The sequence below is a fragment of the Lithobates pipiens genome, unplaced genomic scaffold (genome assembly GCF_037356315.1).
Source record: "Lithobates pipiens isolate NorthernLeopardFrog02 unplaced genomic scaffold, aLitPip1_a1.2 Scaffold_22, whole genome shotgun sequence".
Lineage (NCBI taxonomy): Eukaryota > Metazoa > Chordata > Amphibia > Anura > Ranidae > Lithobates > Lithobates pipiens.
Genome location: NW_027507784.1, coordinates 93495917 through 93520992, shown reverse-complemented (window position 1 = coordinate 93520992; position 25076 = coordinate 93495917). Strand labels below are relative to the sequence as shown.

The following is a 25076-nucleotide window of genomic DNA, read 5'->3' as shown; positions in this document are numbered from 1 at the left end:
AGGGACAGCAAATAGAAGGTTCAGGGTAATGTCAAGCATAAAAGGGGAGATATCATTTTTTAAAGTTGTTAAAAGCTCAAAGGTACTTTTTATTTTATTTTTGCTATGCCTTCATGTTTATGCTCAGTTAAAAAAGGCGTTGTGAAAGATGTACAAAGCATGTTATTGAAGCCATTTTCTATCAGAATCGGTAATCTGGAACACGTATGCAGCAAGTAGAACCCCTGACCTGTATAGCTGTAACTGCAAAATGTACTGAAGACATCACCACATCAGCCAGGCAAATAACATTTTCAGAAGGCGGCACCATATTTTTCTTACTTTTCACCTTGTTACTTTTATTTTTTGTTTCCTCAATAAGAGCTCTCTAAGCATTGCTGAGAGCATCTGATATGCACACTTCTGGCTCCTGGCTGCATCAGGATGGGGTGTATGATCGACCAGTCCTCCTGTTGTCAGTCACAAAGCACAGCACAATGGTGACATTTGTTCTCTATCCCCTCTCTGCTCTTCCTCTGGGTGCTAATGTGAAAATAACAAACACGTCATACTTATCTGTCCTGTGCAGTAGTTTTGCACAGAGCAGCCCCAAATCTCCTTTTCTCGGGTCCCCCGCCAGCTCTCCTGGCTCCTTCCTCCTACCCCCACAACAAGCAGCTATTCCTGCACCGCAGACAAAATGCGAGGGGCTGTCATTTATTCTTACTGGTACCCCCCCGAATCTATAAACGCAGCGCAGATGCAGGATCACATGGTGCAAAAGCACCATGTGATTTCCCAGCTACTGCATTTTTTTTTTTTTTTGAGTTTTAAAATTTTTTATTAAGTGATCAAAACTATGACAAAGAAATTTCTCCCTTGCAGGGGAGTCAAAGGAGAATAACAAAGAACAGGCATAACTATAGTGTATATTTAGAGCAATTACCGATCAAAATAGGCTCTTGTACATATCAACTGAGATTACAGAAGGTATTGTTGAGAGGCAGAAAGCAGAAATATGGATTAATGCACAAAGACAGTTGAACAAATAGCCCTCCAGAGGGTCCGACACCCCGACACTCCGGCTGGGTTGCACCGGCTGGCTATTCGGGTCTACCAATGGGACAAGATGGGACAAGAGAGCTAGAGAGAGCCACAGAAGGCGGCAGAGGATATTAAAGAGGAAGTAAACCCTGATGGGTTTACTTCCTCTTTCATTCCCTGCAAAGGTAAAGCATAATGGACTACTATGCATCGCATAGAAGTCCATTATGTGTCACTTACCTGAAACCGAAGCCTGCGATGTCACCGCTGTCCCCACTAGCAGCGAGCGTCCAACTTCACCCCTCTTCCTTCTGGGGCCGCAAACTCCGGCTCTGTGACTGGCTGAAGTTGTGTGACCTCCCACCTGCGCATGCGGGTGGGAGCTGCCAGCCACGGCATGACCCCTTTAGAAAGGGCATGATCTCCCTTTCTAATGTGCACATGCACCATAGACATTGGCGCATGCACCGTGGAGGTTTAGGAGATATTTCCAGCACCTACAGGTAAGCCTTAATATAGGCTTACCTGTAGATAAAAGTGGTTGTACAGGGTGTACAACCACTTTAATTACAGTGTATTCAAAAATATATAAAGTCCATATGCAGCACTGGGGGTAAAAGATAGATGAAAAGACGGTGGATACAGGCGAACTTGGAAATGAAGAACCTTTCAACCCGCCTTTTCATCTATCTATTACCCCCAGCGCTGCATATGGACTTTATATCTTATGAACATTATCTTTATATAGTTGGTGTGATTTCTTTATGTATATTTTTCACCTAATAAGTTTGATGCCACTATATTGATTCATTTTTGTATGTTCACAATATTGAGTTTTTTAGCGCTGCTTCATATATTTATCACAATTCTTGCATCTAGTATCACTGATTGCTTAAAGGGGAGGGCCAGCTGAAACACTGTAGCTGCTGACTTTTAATAAGCGCACTTACCTGTCCAGGGTGCCCGCGATGTCGGCGCCCGAGGCCGACCCATCCCTCGGCTCTCGGGTCCCGGCACTTCCATTCTATCTAAGGGAAACAGGCAGTGGGGCCTTGCGGCTTCACTGCCCGTTTCCTACTGCTCATATGCTAGTCGCACAGCGCTTTGTGAATGGGGCGCACTGTGCTCTGGGACACACACAGTTCCCAGAACACACCGCGCCCCATTCCCCAAAAGACAGCGAGCGTAGGAGAAGACCGAAGACCACCGAAGATTACCGCGGAGTAGGAAGAGGCAGATTAGGATGATCTGCCTAGCAACAGGCATTTCTGGTAAGTTTTAAAAAAAAATTAATTTTTTTTTTTTTTATTATTTTTGGAACATTTTAATGTAGTTTTGTCTTTTAGGGTGGCCCTCTACTTTATGTAATTTGTCATTTGTAATAAATTACAAATTATACATTTGTAATTTATGCTTTAGCGCAGATATCCTATATGAATTTCGAGTTTTTAAATATTGCAGGGACCTTTTCCCTGCGTGAATTCAAATGAATAGGTTGCTGTGCCAATGCAAACGTGGGCTGTAAACCTGCACTAGTGTGAACCAGGACCTAATGACTGCATTTGCAAATATGAAAAGCTAGTATAAAGAGAAAAAAGTCAGCACTGATGGGTTTGACCATTTATTTTTTACTTAGTAATTCTTCATATCCCATATAACTGAGAGAGTGTGACATAGGTGTGTAATTTGCCTATATACTTTATGCTAAAAGGTGTTTCCCTAAAGTCCACTGTTGGCTGGCATCACTCAGCTGGCCCATGCTGTGGATCGATCCTGACTTTAAAGTCGCTATCCACCCAAATACCCAGACTAGCCGCTGGTTCAGCCTCTCAGGGAGCTGCTGGGAGACTGAGCCAGCTGTTCCTGCCCCCTCCACAGCCTGGTGCTCCAGAGAGCGCTGGAGGGGCAGAGCAGAGAGCTGATGATTGACAGGCACCACTCTCTGCTCACTGAAGACCAAGAACTGAGTGAGTGTTCTTTGATCGCTCAGTTCTCAGAGGCATCGGGGGAAAGTTGTAGCTGAGATTGGTGCTGTAGCCATCTAGGTGTGTATGAATGTTTGTTATTTTCCATTCCTGCACTTTTTTTTAAGTGGATAAACTCCTTAATTAACAAAGCTGCATTTTATTGTAAAAACGATATTCGGTCTGGCTTAACAAGATCTAACGATATATATATTTTTTCCCTTCTTTTAAGACTCTATGGCTCTGGAACACAAGACAGTGTTGGTACAATTATCCTTATCAGGTAAGCAAAACACTCTGTACCTGTGCCTCTTATTTTCAGGAAAATCTGAATGAGTTTGAAATTTTGGTCTATTTTGTGTGCCCATTCTTTGTCACTGATACATCATATTGCCAACGATTTCATCTTCTAAAAGAGTGATTCCACTTCTTGTAAACTTTGATATCACCATGCATTTGAGAAGGGGCACAGATATTTTATATGTTGATGTTGATGGGGACAAGGGCCTCATCCCCACCACCTTTGCCCGGTGGTTGTGAGGGTCTGCAGGCGGGGGGCTTATCGGAATCTGGAAGCCCCCTTTAACAAGGGGACCCCCAGATCCCATCCTCCCCCTATGCAAATTGGTAACGGGTACATTGTACCCCTACCATTTCACAAAAAAATTGTCAAAAATAGTAAGAAAGACAGGAGACACTTTGGGTCAAGTCCTTTATTAAAAAAAAAAAAAATGTCAACGCTGCCCAACGAGCCAAAAAAGAAAAAAAAAGCCGCAACAGCTCCTCCTCCATGGGAGGCCTATCGCCGAGTGACGCTTCTTCTCTGTTGTATATAGCTGTTATATAGCTGAGGGCAGGGGCCATTCGGTGACGTGGCATCAGAGGAGGGTTACCCATTTACATCACTGGGTGGCCCCGCTCTCAGCTATATAACAGCTGTCACTGAGAAGAAGCGTCACTGGGCAGGAGCATCCCATGGAGGCGAAGCTGTTGCAGTTTTTATTTTCTTTTTTTTGGCTTGCCGGGCAGCATGAGATGGATCTACATCGCGGGACATTTTTATTTTAAAATGTTTTAATAAAGAACTTGTCCCAAAGTGTCTCCTGTCTTTTTACCATTTTGACACTTTTTTTGTGAAATGATGGGGGTACAATGTACCCGTTACCAATCCACATGGGGGGAGGCTGGGATCTGGTGGTCCCCCCTTGTTAAATGGGGCTTTCATGATTTCAATAAGCCCTTTGCCCGCAGACCCCCACAACCACCGGGCAAGGGTTGTGGGGATGAGGCCCTTGTCCCCATCAACATGGGACAAGGTGCTTCAGGGACCCCAAAGCATCCTCCCCATGTTGAGGGCATGTGACCTGGTACGATTCAGGAGAGGGACGGTGCTCTCTCACCCCCCCTCTTTTGCTGCGGCCTGCCAGGTTGTGTGCTCAGAAAAGGGTATGGATTTTGGGGGGGGGGCCCCTATGCCATTTTTTTTTATTTTGATGCAGGGTTCCCATTAAAATCCATACCAGACCCTTATCTGGTATGGATTTGGGGGGGGCCCTATGCCATTTTTTTTAAATTTGGCGCAGGGTTCCCCTTAATATCCATACCAGACCCCCTCGCAATTTAAAAAAAAATTTTGGTTAGGAACCCATGCTGTTTTTTTCAATGAGTTTTATCTATATTGCCGAGACCCGACAATTCAGTACAGCCACGATCAGTTTTAAATTACTTTTTTCTTTTAGAAATTAAATTTTGTTGTGGTACTGTTCTAAATACGGGAAAACTAGGCCACTTTACAGACACACTATAGACACCCCCCCAGGCATGATATTTAAGACCCCTTTCACACTGCCAGCGTTTTTAGGGTGCTAGAGTGCTAAAAATAACGCCTGTATAGCGCCTGAAAAAAGCTGCTCCATGAACTCCAGTAACAGCCGAGGGCTTTCACACTGGGGCGGTGCGCTGACAGGGCGTCACAAAAAGTCCTGTCAGCAGCTTCTTTGGATCAGTGAAGGAGCGGTGAACTCACAGCTCCTCCACCGCTGCTCCACCACAGCTCTACCACTTCTCCCCAGCTGCTCCCCATTGAAATCAATGGGGCAGCGCTGCGCTACCGCCAGCAAAACGCTGCTCTGGCAGCATTTTGTGGCCAGATTTAACCCCTTTTTGCCCACTAGAGGGGGTTTAAAACCGCCTCACTAGTGGGCGAATAGCACAGCTAAAACGACGGTAAAGCGGCACTAAAAATAGCGCCGCTTTACCGCCGATGCCCCCTGTCGCTCAGTATGAAAGGGCTATTAAGGAATATTGCATTTTTATTGTTTCATTTTAAGCATTATTAAAATCACTGCTCCCGAAAAAACTGTAGTTTTTAAAACTTTTTTTTTGCATTGATGCATATCCCCTAGGGCAGGATCCAGGTGCCCAAACACTTTTTATGACAATAACTTGCATATAAGCCTTTAAAATGAGCACTTTTGATTTTTCATGTTCGTGTCCTATAGACTTTAACGGTGTTCATGTTCTGTATATCCTTCCTGCCCATACATGGATTGAAATTCAGCCAGTCCCTTTCCATCCATGTATGGCCAACTTGAGTTAAAACAAAAAAATGTCTATTATAAGAGAGGGAGGGAGGAGGAGGAAGGGCGACAGGGCATGACCTTTAGGGTGAAAGTCCCATTTTAATTTAAAAGCCAAGGGCAAAACTACAGCCGGTGAATGATTAATCTTGGTCTATCAACTGTGTTTGAATGTCAGATGTTCATGTTTGTAGCTAATCTTGATTCTGATTTAAAGTAAAAAATTTCGAGACATGTAAAGGGAAAGTTCCGTAGATGTTATCTAATTCTTGTATTCTGGGGATAGTGGTGGCAGTGTCACCCAGCAGAGGCCCTATGTTTAAATTGCAATACAACTTAGTGTGCTTTGGAAGCTTACATTAAAAGGAAAAAAAAATGTTAGCTCAGAGTTTGAAAAGAATATGAACCGACAACATGAAGGATTTTTTTTTAAACCCTGGAGGTTCGCATCTGTTGCTGAACACCACATAGATATTTAAAAAGCGCTGATCTTTGCAGAGGCCATTTCATGTTTCTGAGCCCCAGCTGTTTAATTCTATTTCAGAAACTATTCTGTGTCCCTAAATGTTGGGCTTAGCGGGCTGCAATAGCTCCATTAATGACGCTCTACTTAAAGAGAAATGGTCACGACTGGAGTTATAAATAATTTAAGCCTGAATCTTATATAATCATGCAGGATTACTTGTCAAAATGTAAATTTTCTCCCTAATTTGTCTTCGGATACTTTGTGTTTTATTATTCTCTTTTAGTCTGATGGTAAATGGTTACATAATGTCTGAAAGTTTCTGCCATATCAAATTCCAGAAGCAAAAATGTAAAGTGAAGCACCACACCACTGCTAAAAGGTCCAGATACGACTTTAGTCAGATAAAAGTTAGGAATACAGTCCAAAGAGTAGCCTACTTTTTGGGCTGTGTTCTTGACTTTTATATAAATAAATATAAAGAATAAAGTCTTATGTGGACTTTTTATCAATGGTGTGGTGCTTTAATTTACATTTTTGTTACATTACTCTACAAGCCAAGGGGACTGTGGAGATCCTCTGGAGTATAGCAGCTGTGTTTCGTTCCCCTGTTTTGCTGGACCCTGAGACAGATATGTATCCGATTATTAAAAGTCAGCAGCTGCAGTATTTGTAGCTGCTGACTTATTATTATTTTTTAAGCGGAACTCCGCTTTAAACATTGGATACTGTAAGTGTCGTGTGTGGGCTCCATCGAACCTTTGCTGTCCAAAAATCTGACGGACTTTAGAAATAGAACATGTTTCAAATTTTTCCGCCGGACCCAGTTCCTATAGAGAAATCCACTCATCTGTATGCTAGTCTGATGGACGAAAACCGACGCTAGGGCAGCTATTGGCTACCGGCTATGAACGTCCTTATTCTAGTTCGGTCATACGTCATCACGTTCAAATCTGTTGGAGTTTAGTGTGATTGTGTGTGGCCAAGTCTGTTCATTCGGAAAGTCAGTTGGACGGTCTTCCCGATGGACTTTCCATCCTAGTCTGCCAGAAATTCCGGTCGTTTGTACGCAGCATAATAGTTAAAATCCTTGAAAGTTTTTTTTTGTTTGTTTGTTTACTTTTGCTGTGTCATTGGATAGATTTTTCTTTATATCCATTTATATCCATTCCCAGAGACACAACAGGAAGTAAGAAGAAAACTTACTTATGCCGCATACACACGACCGAGTTTTCCGTCAGAATAAATTCTGACGGTTTTTCTGACGGAAGTTTCGATGGAGTTCCGCTGAAACGGTCTTGCCTACACACAATCACACCAAAGTCCGATCGCCTAGAACGCGGAGACGTACAACACGTACAACGGGACTAGAAAAAGGAAGTTCAATAGCCAGTAGCCAATAGCTGCCCATGCATCATTTTTGGTCCGTCAGAACCACATACAGACGAACGGTTTTCCCGATAGAAATTGATTCCGTTGGAAAGATTTAAAACATGTTCTATTTCTAGGTCCATCAGAATTTTCGGGGAAAAAAAGTCAGATGAGGCCCACACACGATCGGAATATACGATGAAAAGATTCCGTCTGACTTTTTCTACCGGAAAGTCCAACCTTGTGTACACAGCATTAGACATTTTCTCCATCCTGGTAATAGTGGCGGGGCCACTGACAGCAAAAAATAAAAATAAAAAATTGAGTGACATTCTGATCATTCTCTATTCCGCCTTTTTTCCGCAAAAAAAAAAAAAAAAATACCACCTGCTTTATATAGTCTGAAGACTTAAAGTCTGGTGAGGGGCATGCTTCACTAATGATGGGAGAGATTGTTGTGATACTGTATGTTTTGCATTTAGAGTTCTACTTCTGTTAATACACTTTGTAAATACTTTGCTTTATGCTGTGTTCTGTAATCTTGCATAATTATTAAAATTGAAACGGTTCTATTTGTTTTTCAGCAACTAACAGCTGACTTGCATTACTACTACATTGTCGAGCTGTCCTTTTACTGGTCTTTGATGTTTTCTCAATTTACAGACATCAAACGAAAGGTAGAAACTAATTTCATCACATACCCTTACATTGTTATATTAAATTGTTGAGCTTCCCTTCAATAGAAAAGAAAAAGTTACAGATTTTTTTTTATGCCAAAATGATGATCCTTTGCCTTGTCCAATTCATCCATTATTTCTCTGTGTTTGTTTTCTGCTAACATCTTTGCAGCAATAAAATAAGTTCTTGACAGTTTATGAATATGTTAAAATTGACATTGTGTTTTATCTCCTGGATGGTTTATATTGTAACATTTGTTTGTTATTTTAAGAATTAAAGTGTAATCAACCCACAAAACAAAAATGTTATATATTGCAGTTTTTTTAGGCTTTTATTTTCACCTGATAATCGAGCAAATCAGTTTTTTTTTTAACTTTAACAGACTGAGCTATTGCAAAATGGCATTTAAAGGTTTAAGCCCTTGTATACACGGTCAGACATTCCGACTGAAAATGTCTGATCGGACCATGTTTTCGGATAATCTGACTGTGTGTGGGCTCCATTGGACTGTTTCCGTTGGAATATCCAACGGACAAAGTTTTAGAGCTTTGCTATAAAACTTTCCGACAACATGATTCGATTGGACTTTGTCTGATTGTGTGTAGAGAATTCCGATCGGACAAAGTGCCACGCATGCTCAGATCAAATTCCTAGACCAAAGCTATTGGCTACTAGCCTGAACGTAGTCCCGTCGTAACCAAATAACGTCATCACATTACGTACGATCGGATTTTCCAACTTTGTCCGACCTTGTGTATGCAACATAAGTTTCAGATTTTGTTGTCGGAATGTCCGACCGTGTGTACAAGGGCTAAGACCAACCGTTTACCACCGACAGGGGTGCTTACAATAGGGATTTTGTATTAATTTGTTAAAACTTAAAAAGTGTTAACTGGAATTTAGTTTTAATCTCACTTAAAGAAAATATTAGCTATTTGCTTTCAGACAGCCTCTCCCTAATTGAATATAGGGAGCTGTCCAGAACAAATTAAAGCGGGAGTCCACCGGGACTCCGCGTTTTTTTTTTTTTTTTTTAAAAGCCAGCAGCTACAAATACTGCAGCTGCTGACTTTTAAATAGTGACACTTACCTGTCCAGCGCGCCCGCGATGTCGGCACCCGAAGCCGATCGCTCGCTCGGCTGCCGGGTCCCGCCGCCATCTTGGGTATGGGAATCAGGAAATGGAGCCTTTCGGCTTCATTTCCCGGTTCCCTACTGCGCATGCGCAAGCCGCGCGGCGCAATCCGGACGGTCCCCGCTGCCTCTGGGAGCTGTGTGTTTCCCAGCAGGCAGCGGGGCACTTGCTGAAGGGGGCGGGCGCTTGCGGAACGGGGGCGTAACCTACGCTCGTTCCGCAGAGAGCTAGCCCGGAAGTGGGTGCAGTTACCTGGATTATCCAGGTAACTGCACCCCCCTCCCCCCTGAAAGGTGCCGATTGTGGCGCCGGAGGGGGGGGGGGATTCCGATGAGCGGAGGTCCATTTTAGGGTGGACCTCCGCTTTAAGAGGATGGAAGGGGATTGATTCCTTCTTCTGACTCATCATTCTGCTGTGTGTGCAGTAAAGCCAAAGAAATGTGTGAAAATTAGCCTAGAGCTCCATCTCCTGGCTAAAAATAAGTAAATATGAAATATTCACATGCAGCATTTCATATTTGTTTAAAGTGTAAGATCACCTTTACAGGAAATCTGTAAGGTGTACTTACAATGTGGCCCCTTCCCATCACACCCGGTCCCGCAGTACCCGAAGCCGGCGATCTCCTGTTCTGATAGATCGCGTCGCTGCTTTACCTGTCAGGGCATTTGAAATCCCAGTGGCTTTCTCTCCTCTTCGCCTGAGGTGACAGGACGGGCTATTCTGCTGGTATATATATTTTTGAAAGCATTCTTATTTTACAGCATTTCTTCACACCTGCCTAAAGCTTTTGCACAGTACCGTATACAGTATATGACCAATCACATTCTCACATTCTTTTAGTTTTGGACAGAGCTGAGATTGATTAGAATATCTGCCAGGTCTTTATCTCTGGACCCCCGTTTAAGAAAACCCCCCTAATTCCCTGTTCTAGAGATTGAAAGACAGGGAATGATGGGAAATTACTGAAATGGGAAAGCAACTGAAACAGACTGCAAAGTAAAATAGGGAAAGCTTTGCCATTTTGGTCTTCTTGTCCTGCTGTCACCTGTTCCCTTTATTCTTTTGGTGTCATCGTAACAAAAAGGGGCCTCACCAGTGAGGTCACATGCAGCTATGAGCACAATTGCTTCCGTCTTCATTTATTTTTAAGTTCTAATAAATCTAAATTTTCTGCTAAACATGTTAAAAAATAAAATATAAATAATAAATAAACTACTGTAGGTGACTTGTTGTCTGATCAAGTATCACGTTGTAGTCAATTATAGTCAAGGCAGAGAAATGTGATTTTTGGAAACTGCCGATCAATAAGCAGCTCCAGCCTTATAAAGATTCTGCAGATAATTACATTCATTTAATTAGAAAGAAAAACTGTGTAGTTAATTGTCACTAGTAATTAAAGCTGAAATGCAGGCAGCTATAAAAGACACACATCAATGATTCTCTGTATTCATTAATGTGTGCTTAAATATATATTAAAATGCAAACAATGTACAGTGCCATGAAAAAGTATTCATACTTGAAAATTGCTGTTCACAGACACTCTCCATCCAATCTGACAGAGTTTGAGTTATTTTGCAAAGAAGAATGGGCAAAAATGTCACTTTCTAGATGTGCAAAGCTGTTAGAGACATCCCCAAAAAGACTTGCAGCTGTAATTGCGGCAAAGGTGGTTCTACAAAGTATTGACGCCACACTTTTTACATATTTATTTGTAAGAAATTTTGAAAAACATTTATCATTTTTCTTCCACTTCCCAATTATGTGCCACTTTGTATTAGTTTATCACTCTTGTCCAATTGTTTGTAGGAAAGGTTGCACCCCTTTGGACCTTTATTGATGTAGTAGACACGGACCCGGTCCCGCTCTCCTTTTTACCCTTGCTCCCTCCACAACTGCGCACTAAACCTTTAAACCCTGTCCTGTTCCACACCCTTGCCGTGTGGGACTCTACAAAATATTCAGCTCAAATTATATCACCACACCTCCCTCTTCTAGAGATATTTAACTGCCCTTATTTTCCCCCGGGTTTTGGAGAGTCCTCAGAGTTGTCAATGGTGGCGTAGCAAGGGTTTAACGATGATTCAGTCTCTATTGTCCTCCCGAAGCATAGTCACCTTTTAATACGTCAAAGATTCATATGACATCCCAGGTTATGAGAAATTTCATTATCTCCAAATCCGTCATTTGCTGGAATAACTGACAAAAAAACACGACTAGATGCCGTACATCACCCACAACCCAAGGCTTTATCTCCTTATTATACTTTTCCATACTAAACAATTCTAACTCACATGTCCCATCTTACTGCTCCAACTGGGAAAGGGACTTTGGTGCACCGCAAACCCCAGAGACATGGAAAAAATCTGGTATTTTACTCCAGCCAGAATTTCAAAATGCCTCCCTTCTTACCCCTCCACATGCTTTAGGGGATGTATAGACCTAGGAAACATGAAGCATATATGGTGGACATGCATTAAGGTTAACCACTTTCAGACCGGACCATTTTGCTGGTAAATGACCAGAGGTCTTTTTACACTTTGGCACTGCGCTGCTTTAACTGGTAATTGCGCGGTCATGCAATGTTGTACCCAAACAAAATTTGCGTCCTTTTCTTCCCACAAATAGAGCTTTCTTTTGATGGTATTTGATTGCCTCTGCGATTTTTATTTTTTGCGATATAAACGTAAAAAGACCGCAAATTTTGAAAAAAAATGATATTTTCTACTTTTTGTTATTAGAAAAATCCAATAAACTCAATTTTAGTCATACATTTAGGACAAAATGTATTCAGCCACATGTCTTTGGTAAAAAAAAAGTCAATAATTGTATATTTATTGGTTTGCGCAAAAGTTGTCACATCTACAAACTAAGGTACGTTTTCTGGAATTTACGCAGCTTTTAGTTTACGACTGCCTATCTCATTTCTTGAGGTGCTAAAATGACAGGGCAGTACAAAACCCCCCCAAATGACCCCATTTTGGAAAGTAGACCCCCTAAGGAAATTGATAAGAGGCATGTTGAGCCCATTGAATATTTTATTTTTTTGCCTCAAGCGATTGAATAATGACAAAAAAAAAATTTTTTTTTTTTTTTTACACAAAGTTGTCACTAAATGATATATTGCTCACACATGCTATGGGCGTATGTGAAATGACACCCCAAAATAAATTCTGCTGCTTCTCCTGAGTACGGGGATACCACATATGTGGGACTTTTTGGGAGCCTAGCCGCGTACAGGGCCCCGAAAACCAAGCACCGCCTTCAGGCTTTCTAAGGGCGTCAATTTTTGATTTCACGCCTCACTACCTATTACAGTTTTGAAGGCCATAAAATGCCAAGATGGCACAAAACCCCCACAAATGACCCCATTTTAGAAAGTAGACACCCCAAGCTATTTGCTGAGAGGCATGTTGAGTCCATGGAATATTTTATATTTTGCCACAAGTTGCGGGAAAATTACAAACTTTTTTTTTTTTTTTTTTTTTTTCACAAAGTTGTCACTAAATGATATATTGCTCATGCATGCCATGGGCATATGTGAAATGACACCCCAAAATAAATTCTGCTGCTTCTCCTGAGTACGGGGATACCACATATGTGGGACTTTTTGGGAGCCTAGCCGCGTACGGGGCCCCGAAAACCAAGCACCGCCTTCAGGCTTTCTAAGGGCGTAATTTTTTGAGTTCACTTCTCACTACCTATTACAGTTTTGAAGGCCATAAAATGCCAAGATGGCACAAAACCCCCACAAATGACCCCATTTTAGAAAGTAGACACCCCAAGCTATTTGCTGAGAGGCATGTTGAGTCCATGGAATATTTTATATTTTGCCACAAGTTGCGGGAAAATTACAAACTTTTTTTTTTTTTCACAAAGTTGTCACTAAATGATATATTGCTCACGCATGCCATGGGCATATGTGAAATGACACCCCAAAATAAATTCTGCTGCTTCTCCTGAGTACGGGGATACCACATATGTGGGACTTTTTGGGAGCCTAGCCGCGTACGGGGCCCCAAAAACCAAGCACCGCCTTCAGGCTTTCTAAGGGCGTTACAGTTTTGAAGGCCATAAAATGCCAAGATGGCACAAACCCCCCCCCCCAAATGACCCCATTTTAGAAAGTAGACACCCCTAAATTTAGGGGTACACTAGTGAGACTAGGTAATAAATGGCGGGTGCCCTGAAACTATAAAAAAATAACTAACCAACCAGCGTCACCTGTAACAGTTATATGGTGATCACTGGTGAAAGGGTTAACTAGGGGGCAATCAGGGGGCTTTATGCGGTAGTATATGGGGGTCCCTGGCGCTATAAAAAGCTGCGGCGAACCTAAATACCTACCTGCCTAACTAGCGTCACCTGTGACACTAATACAGCGATCAGAAAAACGATCGCTTATTAGGCTGGGTTCACACTGGAGCGATGCGGGAACGCCACGAATGCGCGGCGGGTTTCCGCATCGCATGCCTCCCGGCGGCAGTTCACACTGCCCTATGCGAACTGCTGGGAGTGTCAGTGAAATGTTAATGACACCCCCAGATCAGTTCGCATATCGCAGTGCGATCTGCAAACTTGGATCGCATGGTGTGAACACCCATGCGATCCGATTCTGCTGCGGACCAAAAAAAGGGTCCCGTGCGAGTTTGCGGCGGGTGCGACACGAATTCAGCCATACTATCTGTATAGCTGAACTCGAATCGCACAGAGATCGGATGTGATTTGCACTGCAGTGCGGTGCGAATCACATCCGTTCTCATAAACCGCTGCAATGTGAACCCAGCCTTAGTGACACTGGCGACGGGGGGTGATCACGGGGTTAAACCTTTATTGGGGGGGTTAGGGGGGTACCTTAGAACTAAAGGGGGCTAACCCTAACTGCCCTAACAGTTATTAGTCACAAATGACACCTGCCGGGTGATCAGGGGGTTAAACCTTTATTAGGTAATAAATGGCGGGTGCCCTGAAACTATAAAAAAATAACTAACCAACCAGCGTCACCTGTAACAGTTATATGGTGATCACTGGTGAAAGGGTTAACTAGGGGGCAATCAGGGGGCTTTATGCGGTAGTATATGGGGGTCCCTAGCGCTATAAAAAGCTGCGGCGAACCTAAATACCTACCTGCCTAACTAGCGTCACCTGTGACACTAATACGGCGATCAGAAAAATGATCGCTTATTAGGCTGGGTTCACACTGGAGCGGTGCGGAAACGCCGCGAATCCGCGGCGGGTTCCCGCATCGCATGCCTCCCGGCGGCAGTTCACACTGCCCTATGCGAACTGCTGGGAGTGTCAGTGAAATGTTACTGACACCCCCAGATCAGTTCGCATATCGCAGTGCGATCTGCAAACTCGGATCGCATGGTGTGAACACCCATGCGATCCGATTCTGCTGCGGGCCAAAAAAAGGGTCCCGTGCGAATTTGCGGCGGGTGCGGCGGGTGTGGCGGGTGCGGCGGGTGCGGCGAATGGCTGAACTCGAATCGCACAGAGATCGGATGTGATTTGCACTGCAGTGCGGTGCGAATCACATTCGTTCTCATAAACCGCTGCAATGTGAACCCAGCCTTAGTGACACTGGCGACGGGGGGTGATCACGGGGTTAAACCTTTATTGGGGGGGTTAGGGGGGTACATTAGAACTAAAGGGGGCTAACCCTAACTGCCCTAACAGTTATTACAGTCACAAATGACACCAATGCAAAAAAAAAAAAAAAAAAAAAAAAAATGACATTGGTGTCACTGTGACTGGGGGGCAGGGGTAATTGGGGGGGTGATCGGGGGGTAAAGGGGGGGTGTGAGTGTGCCTGGCATGTTCTACTGTGTGTGGGATGTGTTGGTGCAACTCACTGATCCGCTCTCCTCCGTGTCGGAACGAAAAATACCGACACGGAGGAGAGAATACATCACTTCCTCTCCTGTGTTTACATTACAGGAGAGGAAGTGATGTCACCGGGGATTTCCATTCGTCGGGAGCGATCGCGAGGGGGTGGCCATGAATGAATGGCCGTCCCCTCGTCCGGGATCGCTCCCGAACGAAAACCGACCGCCGCAGGCACCGGGCGGGGGCCCGATCGGGCCCCCGACCCGCGGGAGGCAAAGGACGTACATATATGTGCTTATGCCTGCCCGTGCCATTCTGATGACGTACATCGGCGTGAGGCGGTCGGCAAGTGGTTAAACAACTGTGGATAAGGGTCTATAACATGGTCAATTCAGTGTTACATTTAAACCTGCAGAAAGACCCCTGGGTGAAGCTCTTACACAAAATGATAGAAGGCGCAGCCAAACGAGAGCGCATTCTAGCGACCCATATATTTTTGGCCATGAAGTAGATGACTGCAAAAGCGTGGAAGATGGCAATTCTCAACTTCGACGAGGTAAAAAGTCGGGTGCATGGTATCTTGGTAAATGAGAAACTGACGGCGATACTAACTGATGTACACAATACATTTTTATGCACTTAGCATCCCTGGCTTGATTATTTCCCACTAGCGCAACCAGCTACGCCAGTGGTTCTCAGGACCCGCTAACAGGCCAGGTTTGCAATATAACTGAAATACATAACAGGTGATATCATTTGCTGCTCAGTGATTGCCGTATTCTAGTCTGCATCTCCCCAAGGTAATAATTAAAATCTGGCCTGTTAGTGGATCCTGGGGACAGGAGTTGAGAGCCACTGACCTATGCAGTTTTTAGAACTTTAATCCAACACTACAAGTCAATATATGCGCAGTGAACCTCCGGGACAGAGCTGGCCTCCCCCCCCCCCCCCCCCCACCCCCTTCTTCTTTCTCTTCTCCCTTTCCTCTTACTTTCTATTTTTCTCTTTGGGCCCTCTGTGCTTATGCATAGCTTTCTTTTTTTCCCTTGAGCAGGAACAGTACCCTGTTCTTTAGTCCTATGGACGACTATACTATTCTTGCTAGTTCAAGAGCCCCTAGCCGAATGGCCTTTTTTTTATCAAAACAAGGCACATTGCATCTCCAGGCAGGGCTCTGACAATCGATTATCTAACGATATGATATTGGTCGGGACCAATGATCCTTCATTTCTGTATCATTGTTTAATGTTATGTATCGGCAGAGAGAAACGCCTCCTTCATATTTTAGCATAGTATTTTTGGCTATGCAACTGTCTGTTGTTCTTGTCATTTCCAAAAATAATAGCATTCAAAGGAAAGAAAATACATTAACACTTGAGAGAGATGGCTGGTCTTGCTCCCACCCAGACACAGCTTGCTCCCAATAGGGGTGTCCGGATGTCTTGGGGGCACGACCAACATCACCAACATGTGACAGAGTTTCTCTTACTTATTTTTCTTATCGTTCTGTTTTATTTTTCCTGTATTGTTCACATTGACTACGTTAAGTCACGCACCAATGTACTTCTCCTTATATTGAATGGACAATGGATCTGGATGTTTGTATTTTTATTTGAAAATCTTCAGTAAAAACATAGTAAAAGAAAAAATCCCAATAAAATACATTTACCTTTTTGGTTGTAACATGACAAAATGTGGACAAATTCAAGGGGCATGAATACTTTATCAAAGCACTGTGTGTACCTGACCTTACCTTGGTATAACCCCTTAGTACATATGCGGCCTTGGCTTGAAGGGGTTATACCTGGGTGATGCATGTAGGCATTTTTAGATGCATGTAGTAGGCATCACCCCGGTACAAATTTTTAGAGCGGGCGGTTGGCTCTTTAGGGATAACAACCGATATGGCCACCCACCCCCCCACCCCCGCTGCCTTCCGCCGCTCTTCTCAGGCCTCCAGTCCCCCTGGGATATCCGATCCACGATACGGCACTTTCACCAGCAAGAGCAAGACTGAAACACAGTCGCCTATGTAAAAACACATAAACAACGCCATGACACGGAAGCGGCGTCACTTCTAGTTTAATTGGCTACCAATGGCGCAGATTTAAAAAAAAATTACAGGTTTCCGAATTGCCGTTTTTGCCGATCTGAAGACGTTGAAGTGCAAAGGAGGTATTTGCGGTTTTAGACCCCCGATCCCCTACATGAAAAGTACCTGTCACCACCTATTACTGTCACAAGGGATGTTTACATTCCTTGTGACAGCAATAAAAGTGATCAGAATTATTTTTTTTTTTTAAGTGACAATGTAAATAAATAAAAAATAAATAAGAAAAAAACGTTTTTTAAAGCACCCCTGTCCCCGCGAGATCGTGCAGCAAAGAAACTGCATGCATAAGTTGTGCCCACATATGTAAACGGTGTTAAAATCACATGTGTGAGGTATCGCCATGATCGCTAGAGTGAGAGCAATAATTCTAGCAAAATACCTTCTCTGTAACTCTAACCTGGTAACCGTTTTTTTAGGTACCGTAATTTGTCGCCATTCCATGAGTGTGCACAATTTTAAAGCATGACATATTAGGTATCTATTTACCTCTTCTATTTACTCTTCTTCTTTACTATTCACATTATACAAAAAAATTTGGCTAACTTTACTTTTTCATTTTTATCAATTCATGAAAGTGTCTTTTTTCCCAAAAAATTGTGTTTGAAAGACCACTGCGCAAATACCGTGTGACATAAAATATTGCAACGATCACCATTTTGTTCTCTATGGTCTCTGTTAAAAATATATATAATGTTTGGGGGTTCTAAGTAATTTTCTAGCAAAAAATACAGATTTTAACTTGTAAGGAACAAATGTCAGAAATAGGCTTAGGCTTAGGCATGAAAGGGATAAGCGCCTGCAACCCACTGAGTAGAATGACAAGGAGATGTGCTCATCAGTTTGCTGCTTCTCCTTTCACTGTGCAGTAACAGGCTGGGGGAGGGAACTTTAAGTGTTAATAAAAGGTTTCAGGTTTCCTTTTAGTGAACTTGCACTGTATGCAATGGACCCCCCCCCACCCCCCACCCTTCTGTAGTGCAGCCACCTTTGTTAACCCTTTACCTTCAATGTATTATCCTGCTCAGTGCTGCACATCCTTTGTAGTGATAATATGTCTGACGGTACATCTTCAAAGCGCACATGCATTCCTATAAGTGATTCATTCTGCAGCCATCAGTGGAATATGGCTTTAATTCAATTATGCCTCATCTATGACATCTGACAGTGCCTACAGTGCCCACAAGTGCCACCTATCAATGCCCACAAGTGCCATCTATCAATGCCCACAAGTGCCACCTATCAATGCCCACCAGTGGTGCCAATAAGTGCCACCTAGAAATGCTGCCTATCAGTGTAACCGATCAGTGCCCATCACTGCCACCCATCGGTGCCCATCAGTGCCGCCTCATCAGCGTAGATCAACGCCGGACAAAAATTACCCTTTTATACATTTTATAATAAAATAATAAAAAAAAAATACTGTAGGTGACATTGTAAAAAATATATATATATATAAATCGCACAGGTGATCAAATACCACCAAAAGAAAGCTCTATTTGTGGGAAAAAATGATAAAAATTGTAATTTGGGTACAGTGTTGTATGACTGCGCAATTGTCATTCAAAGTGCATCAGCGCTGAAAGCTGAAAATTGGTCTGGATAGGAGGGGGGTTTAAGTGCCCTGTAAGCAAGTGGTTAAAGACACAACAGCGGGGACATTTTCTCTATAAAGTCTGTGTGGTACCTCATAGTGAAGATCACTGGAATGGGGTAAAGGGAGTGATTAGCACGGCAAGCTGTACTAATGGGATGGTGGACCAAGTACCAGCAAGTACACCAGCAATGACATTGTACTTTAATAACAACAGAGGTAGATCAGGTCTCTTGCCCTGCCAGACAGGACTGTGCTGTGTGGCAGAGCTGAGCAAATCTCAGGACTGGATGGCGAGAAATACAAATCCTTTACCTTGTAAATCAGCTCCTACATATGTAGATATAAAAAATAAAAAAAAATGAATGTTGCCATCCTAGCTAAGGGCTGACAAGCTACAATATATTTAATTTATGCTTTTAGGTTTAGGCTTTAAAGCAACACTAAACTCTTGCTTTAAAAGAATTCTATTTATTTACGTATTCTTAACTCCGAAAAGTCCCTTCTTTTCTCAGCCTTCTCTAAATCTCCAAATTCCATTTTTTCTGCTGTGAACTGGCTTATTTTTAGATGGTGGCTACGTTCATTCACCATGGTCCCTTGTATGTAGGAACTTAGCCACCATCTCTTGCTCACTCCTTAGATGGACTATGGACTATGGGGTATGTAGTGTGCATACAGCAGTGCACAGGGGCGTAACTACCGCAAAGCAAACAAGGCGTTTCCCTCGGACAGCATTTTTCAGGGGGCGGCACCAGTACAGTTGCAGGCTTCACCCCAGTATTGTTTTTAAGAGCAGGCGCTCAGCTCTCTTGTAATAGCAATCGGAGAGGCTTAATATCTGCTGCTGCCTTCTGTGGCTCTCTCTAGCTCTCTTGTCCCATCGGTAGACCCGAGTAGCCAGCCGGTGCATCCATCGGCTGGCCGGACAGCCAAGCAAAGCCGGATCAGCTTTGGTCCGCTGTTTATAACAGTAAACCAAAATCGATCATATGACATTACTTCTCGGGAAAACAATCAGCACTAGTTTTAAAAAATCTAAAGCATTCAAAAATACAGATCTTGGTGTTTTAAATGCTTTTGAGTGCCGAGGAGGGATTTGGGGTCTTTTAGCTCTTGTACACACGGTCGGAGATTCCGACGGAATGTGTCCGATCGGACCGTTTTGTTGGATATTCCGACTGTGTGTGGTCTACATCGGACTGTTTCAGTTGGAATATCCGACGGACCAAGTTTTCCAACATGTCGGTAAAATTTTCCGACAAAATGCTCCGATCGGACATACTCCGATCATGTGTAGAGAATTCCGATCGAACAAAGTGCCACGCATGCTCAGATCAAATTCCTACACCAAAGCTATTGGCTACTAGTGTGAACATAGTCCCGTCGTAACGAAATAACGTCATCACGTCGGATTTTCCGACAACTTTGTCCGACCGTGTGTATACAACAGTTTCAGACAAAATCCGTCGGACAAAATCCGACGGATTTGGTTGTCGGAATCTCCGTCCGTGTGTACAAGGGCTTAGACCTCAGATCTCTCCATAAAGACTATATGTCACATGTTTATTGCTATCACAAGGCTGTTTACATTCCTTGTGACAGCAATAAACGTGATTAAAAAAAATGTTAGCAAGTAAGAATCGCAGTAAGAATTTATTTCATGAAAAATATATTACAGAGCCATTAGATAATGGATGTGCATGGATTATTTTTTGGAAACATCTCTGAACTTCATATACAGTATTTCATTTTTACTTTTTTTGTTGCGGTTTCTGCTATTGAATCTCTGAGCACGGAGCAGCAGGAATAGTTTGAGCCAATCTCTATTGTAGGGATGTAGCTACTGCAGCAGCAATTTAAAACGACCTTACTTGTACCAAGGTTTTCATAACAGAATACCAAATACACGGCACTGGTGATATGCATGGCTGAGCATCAACTGTAATTTCAGTGGGGAACATTTTCTGCTTAAAAAAATCGCTATTACTCCTTATAGAGAAAATTCATACAAATATACTGTGACTTTTTTAAACAGTGGAATGTTCTACACCACTGATAGATTGAACGTTCCTAAAACAGATCAGAAAAGTGTATAATCAATCATTGAAAGCTGAACTCCGGGAAAACGAATTCTTTGCAGTGGGGCTCCCCCTGCACTGAAAGTTTTAAAGAGTAACTCCACTTTTGTTGAGGAAAAAAAAACATTCCCTTCTGGGTGATCTGTGTACATTACAGGTAGTTCTACCTTTTATTATTCTGAAGAAATGTGAATGGGAGTGATTCTATTATTATCAATCAGCTGTTGCACTTGCAGGGCTCTAATGAGGAAAGTGTCTGCATCCCTTTTAATGTGATTTCCCATTGGGGGTATTTCCCCAAGAATGACATTCTTGTTGCAGAGGATGCCCAAAATCAGACTTGTATTATAGTGCAGACTGTTGGGAAAATCTGTGCGCCAATCACACAGGCAAGACATTACATTTCTGGGGGGCATCCTGTACACCATCTGTGTACAGACTGCTTCAAGGTTGCCTAATGCAATTTTTATTAACATTTAATTACAATATGACTGGTAGCCCAATTGTAAATGCCATATTATTATTTATTTTATTTTATTTTTTTCCCCACAAAGTGGAGTTACCCTTTAAATGCTCCTTAATGCTCCTTTAAAAAGGACATATATGCCTTGTTTAGGCCTGCCGCAGTTTCTGACGCCCCTCTCACCATTGATTCTCGAAGAAAATAAAGTAAATTATCCATTATCTCATTTTGTCATCCCTATTAAACTTATTTCTGAGGGCCGTGAAATTCCCTGCTCTGCTATGCTGAACTCTGGGGCTGGAGGAAACTTTTTGGACATAGAGTTTGCCCACCGCAATAACATTCAAGCCAGAAATATATCTGCTTCTATTGAGATGGATGGTTCACCCTTATCTTCAGGACCTGTTACCCATAAAATGGTTCCTCTGGTAATCCAGTTTGAGGCTGACCACCGTGAGACCATCAGCTTTCAGTTGATCACATCGCTCAAATTTCCAGCCATTTTGGGTATTCCTTGGTTCTCCACTCACAATCCCTCTATCACCTGGGGAACACGGACCATAGATTTCACATCCTCCCCATGCAAGGAACACTGTAGGGAAGCTTACCAAACAAGTTCTCCAATGGTCAAGGAATTGAAAGCTGGTGTGGTAACTACCCAGTCATATGGCAACTTGTCTCCACAATACCATGCGTTCCGGGATGTCTGTAATAAGAACCGCCATACGATTGCCCTATTGAGCTGCTCCTAGGGACAGAAATACCTTTCAGCCGCCTTTTCAGAAGCTGAATTAAAAGTGCTCAGGGAGTTGCTTGATGAGAATTTAGAGAAGGGCTTTATTGGACGCTCAACGTCTCCTGCAGGAGCAGCCCTATTCTTTGTTGAAAAGAAAGACTCCACTTTGAGTCCATGCATTGATTACAGGCACATGAATAAGGACACTATTAAAAAATGTTATCCACTCCCCTTGATCTCAGAAATGTTGGAAAGACTTCGTTCTGCCAGGAAAAACTTCACTTACGGGGGGCATATAACCTGGTCCGTATTCATCCAGGAGACGAATGAAAAACCACCTTTAGAACCAGATATGGACATTTTAAGTCCTTAGTCATATCTTTTGGTCTTTGCAAGGCCCCTGGGACCTTTTTAACACTTCATAAACCTATGTTTTTTTGAGATCTGTTTTTACCAATTTGTCATTGCTTATCTTGACGACATTCTTATCTTTTCCAATAACCTGGAAGAGCACTGCAAGCATATTTGCACTGTCTTTGAAAGATTAAGGCAGAATCTACTTTGCATCAAACTGGAGAAATGTGAGTTTGAACAAGCGCAGATCCAGTTCTTAAGATATTATTTCTCCAGATGGAGTAAGAAAGGAAGCATTTTCTAAATGGAGCCATTTTCTGGAAGGCATCCTGTGACCATTCTCACCGATCATAAGAATGTGGAATTCATTTGTTCTGAGATTGTCTTCTAGACAAGCACGTTGGTCATTGTTCTTTTCCAGGTTCAATTTTATTATCTCATATCGACCTGGGTCAAGGAATGGTAAGGCTGATGCTTTAGCACGAATGTTATCTGGGCTACCCAAGGAAGTTCAACTCTGAATACACAGTCCTGCCACAAAAGAACTTTCTAGGGGCCATACGTTCTAAAGTATTCTTGAGTCTCCTCAATGAAGGGTACGAGAATGACTCATTCCTCAATAATCCTTTTATGGACATGATCCTTGAGTACAAAAATGGCTTCTGGACTCAAGCACATCGCCTCTATGTACCTGAAGTTGCTCGGGACGAAGTCCTCAGGTTGGTTCATGACTCCATACTTGCTGGACATTTTGGAGTTTCTGGCTGGGTACAAAAGAGATGTCAAAGGTTATGAAGCCTCGTGCCTGGTCTGTGCTCTCAATAAGACACCCCGTTCTTCTCCTTGGGGTTGCTCCAGCTACTCCCTTTCCCATTAAGACCACGGGGACTACTTTGTAGGGATTTTGTGGTCAATTTACCCCCCTCTAAAATAATGACCACTATCTTGGTTGTTATCAATCGCCTCACTAAGATGGCTCACTTTATACCGGTCAAGGGGGTACCCTCTACGGAAGGAACTGCGAATTTGATGGTTTGAGAAGTCTTTGAACCACGTGGAATTCCAGAAGATGTAGTATCTGATAGAGGAGTACAGTTCACTCAAAATTTTGGAAAAGATTTTGCTCAGCTTTAGGCCTCATGCCCATGGGCGTTTTTACAGCTGTTTTTTAGGAGCGTTTTTCACAGCTTAAAAATGCCTCTGCATGCTAGCCTATTTCCTCATGCCCACCAAGGCATCTGGGAGCTGTAAGTGGCATAGGAGTTTTTACGCTCCAAAAAAAACCCAGGACCAGTGCGTTCTGAGGCTCCAGCGCTAGAACTGTGAAAACCACAGAAGCCGGTAAAAGGTATTAAATGTGATATAATGAGGCTTAACGCTGTATACACAGCATTAAGCCTTGTCCGGCGTTTCTGTCTCTATTCAAAATCTATGGTTCCCTCTGGGAGCCCATTGATTTGAATAGAAATCGCACCAGAAGTCGGATCAAGATGATCCGACTTGCGGGGGGTGACTTGGGTGCTGAGAATCTTGAAAGGGAACCCCGCCAAAATTTAGCATGAGGTTCCCCCCCAAGATCCACACCAGACCCTTATCCGAGTACACAGCCTGGCAAGTAGGGAAAGGGGGAAAGAGTGAGTGCCCCCCAGACCATATCAGGCCACATGTTCTCAATATGGGGGGTGGGTGCATCGGGGCAAGGGGGGCCCTGTGCCCCCACCCCAAAGCATCATGTCCCCATGTTGCCATGTTGATGAGGACAAGGGCCTCTTTCTGACAACCCTTGCCCGGTAGTTATCGGAATCTGGAAGCCCCCTTTAACAAGGGGCCCCAGATCCCGGCCCTCACCCTAGGTAAATATGGGATACATCATACCCCTACCCATTCACCTAAGAAAAAGTGTCAAAAATAAACACACTGCAGAGGTTTTTAAAGTATTTTATTAAGGCAGCTCTGGCTCTTCTGGTGACGTCTTCTCCCTCTGCCGGTCCTTCTCCCCTCTCTGATTCTTAGCCCTCTCTGGTCCTTCTCCCCTCTCCAGTTCTTCTCTCCCCTCCGGTTCTTCTCCTCTTTGTGCTGTCCTCTCTCTCCACTATCTTCTCGCTCTTTTGCTGGGTCTTCTCCCTCTGTTCTTCTTTCGATGTTGACTCGACGTGATCTCCAGGGTATAATGCTGAGTCCGCCACGTGCAATGACTTATATTGGCATTGGGCGGGGCCACCTAATGACGCAAGTTGGGGGCCACACCACTTGTGTTGTAATCGCCCCATCATGCATTGGCAGGAACATCACAAGGAGTGAGGCCTCAAACTTATGTCATCGGGTGGCCCTGCCCCTTGCCAATATAAGTCATTGCACACAACGGACCAAGCATTACTCAGGGAGATCGTATCGAGTCAACATGGGAAGAAGAACAGAGGGAGAAGACCCAGCAAAAAAGCAAGAAGACCTTGCAAAAGACCAAGAAGATAGCAAAGAGAGAGGACAGCACAGAGAGGAGAAGAACCAGAGAGGGAAGAAGGACCAAAGAGGGGAGAAGAGACCAGAGAGGGGAGAAAGACCGGAGAGGGGAAAAGGACCGGCAGAGGGAGAAGAAATTGCCAGAAGAGGGCGAAGAGCCGGAGTTGCCTTAAAATACTTTAAAAACCTGTGTAGTGTGTTTATTTTTGACACTTTTTTTAGGTGAATGGGTAGGGGT

At 43.3% G+C, this 25076-nt stretch overlaps 1 protein-coding gene across 2 annotated transcripts in view; it reads left to right on the top strand.

Moving 5' to 3' along the window:
- Nucleotides 1–25076, top strand: part of CERS6 (ceramide synthase 6) — a 318039-nt gene that overhangs the window by 169535 nt on the left and 123428 nt on the right. For both annotated transcript variants that reach the window (XM_077447910.1, XM_077447909.1), the window contains exons 5-6: nucleotides 3220–3270; nucleotides 7985–8077. In XM_077447910.1, coding sequence (XP_077304036.1) covers nucleotides 3220–3270; nucleotides 7985–8077 — 144 coding nt within the window. The remainder of the gene's footprint in view (nucleotides 1–3219; nucleotides 3271–7984; nucleotides 8078–25076) is intronic.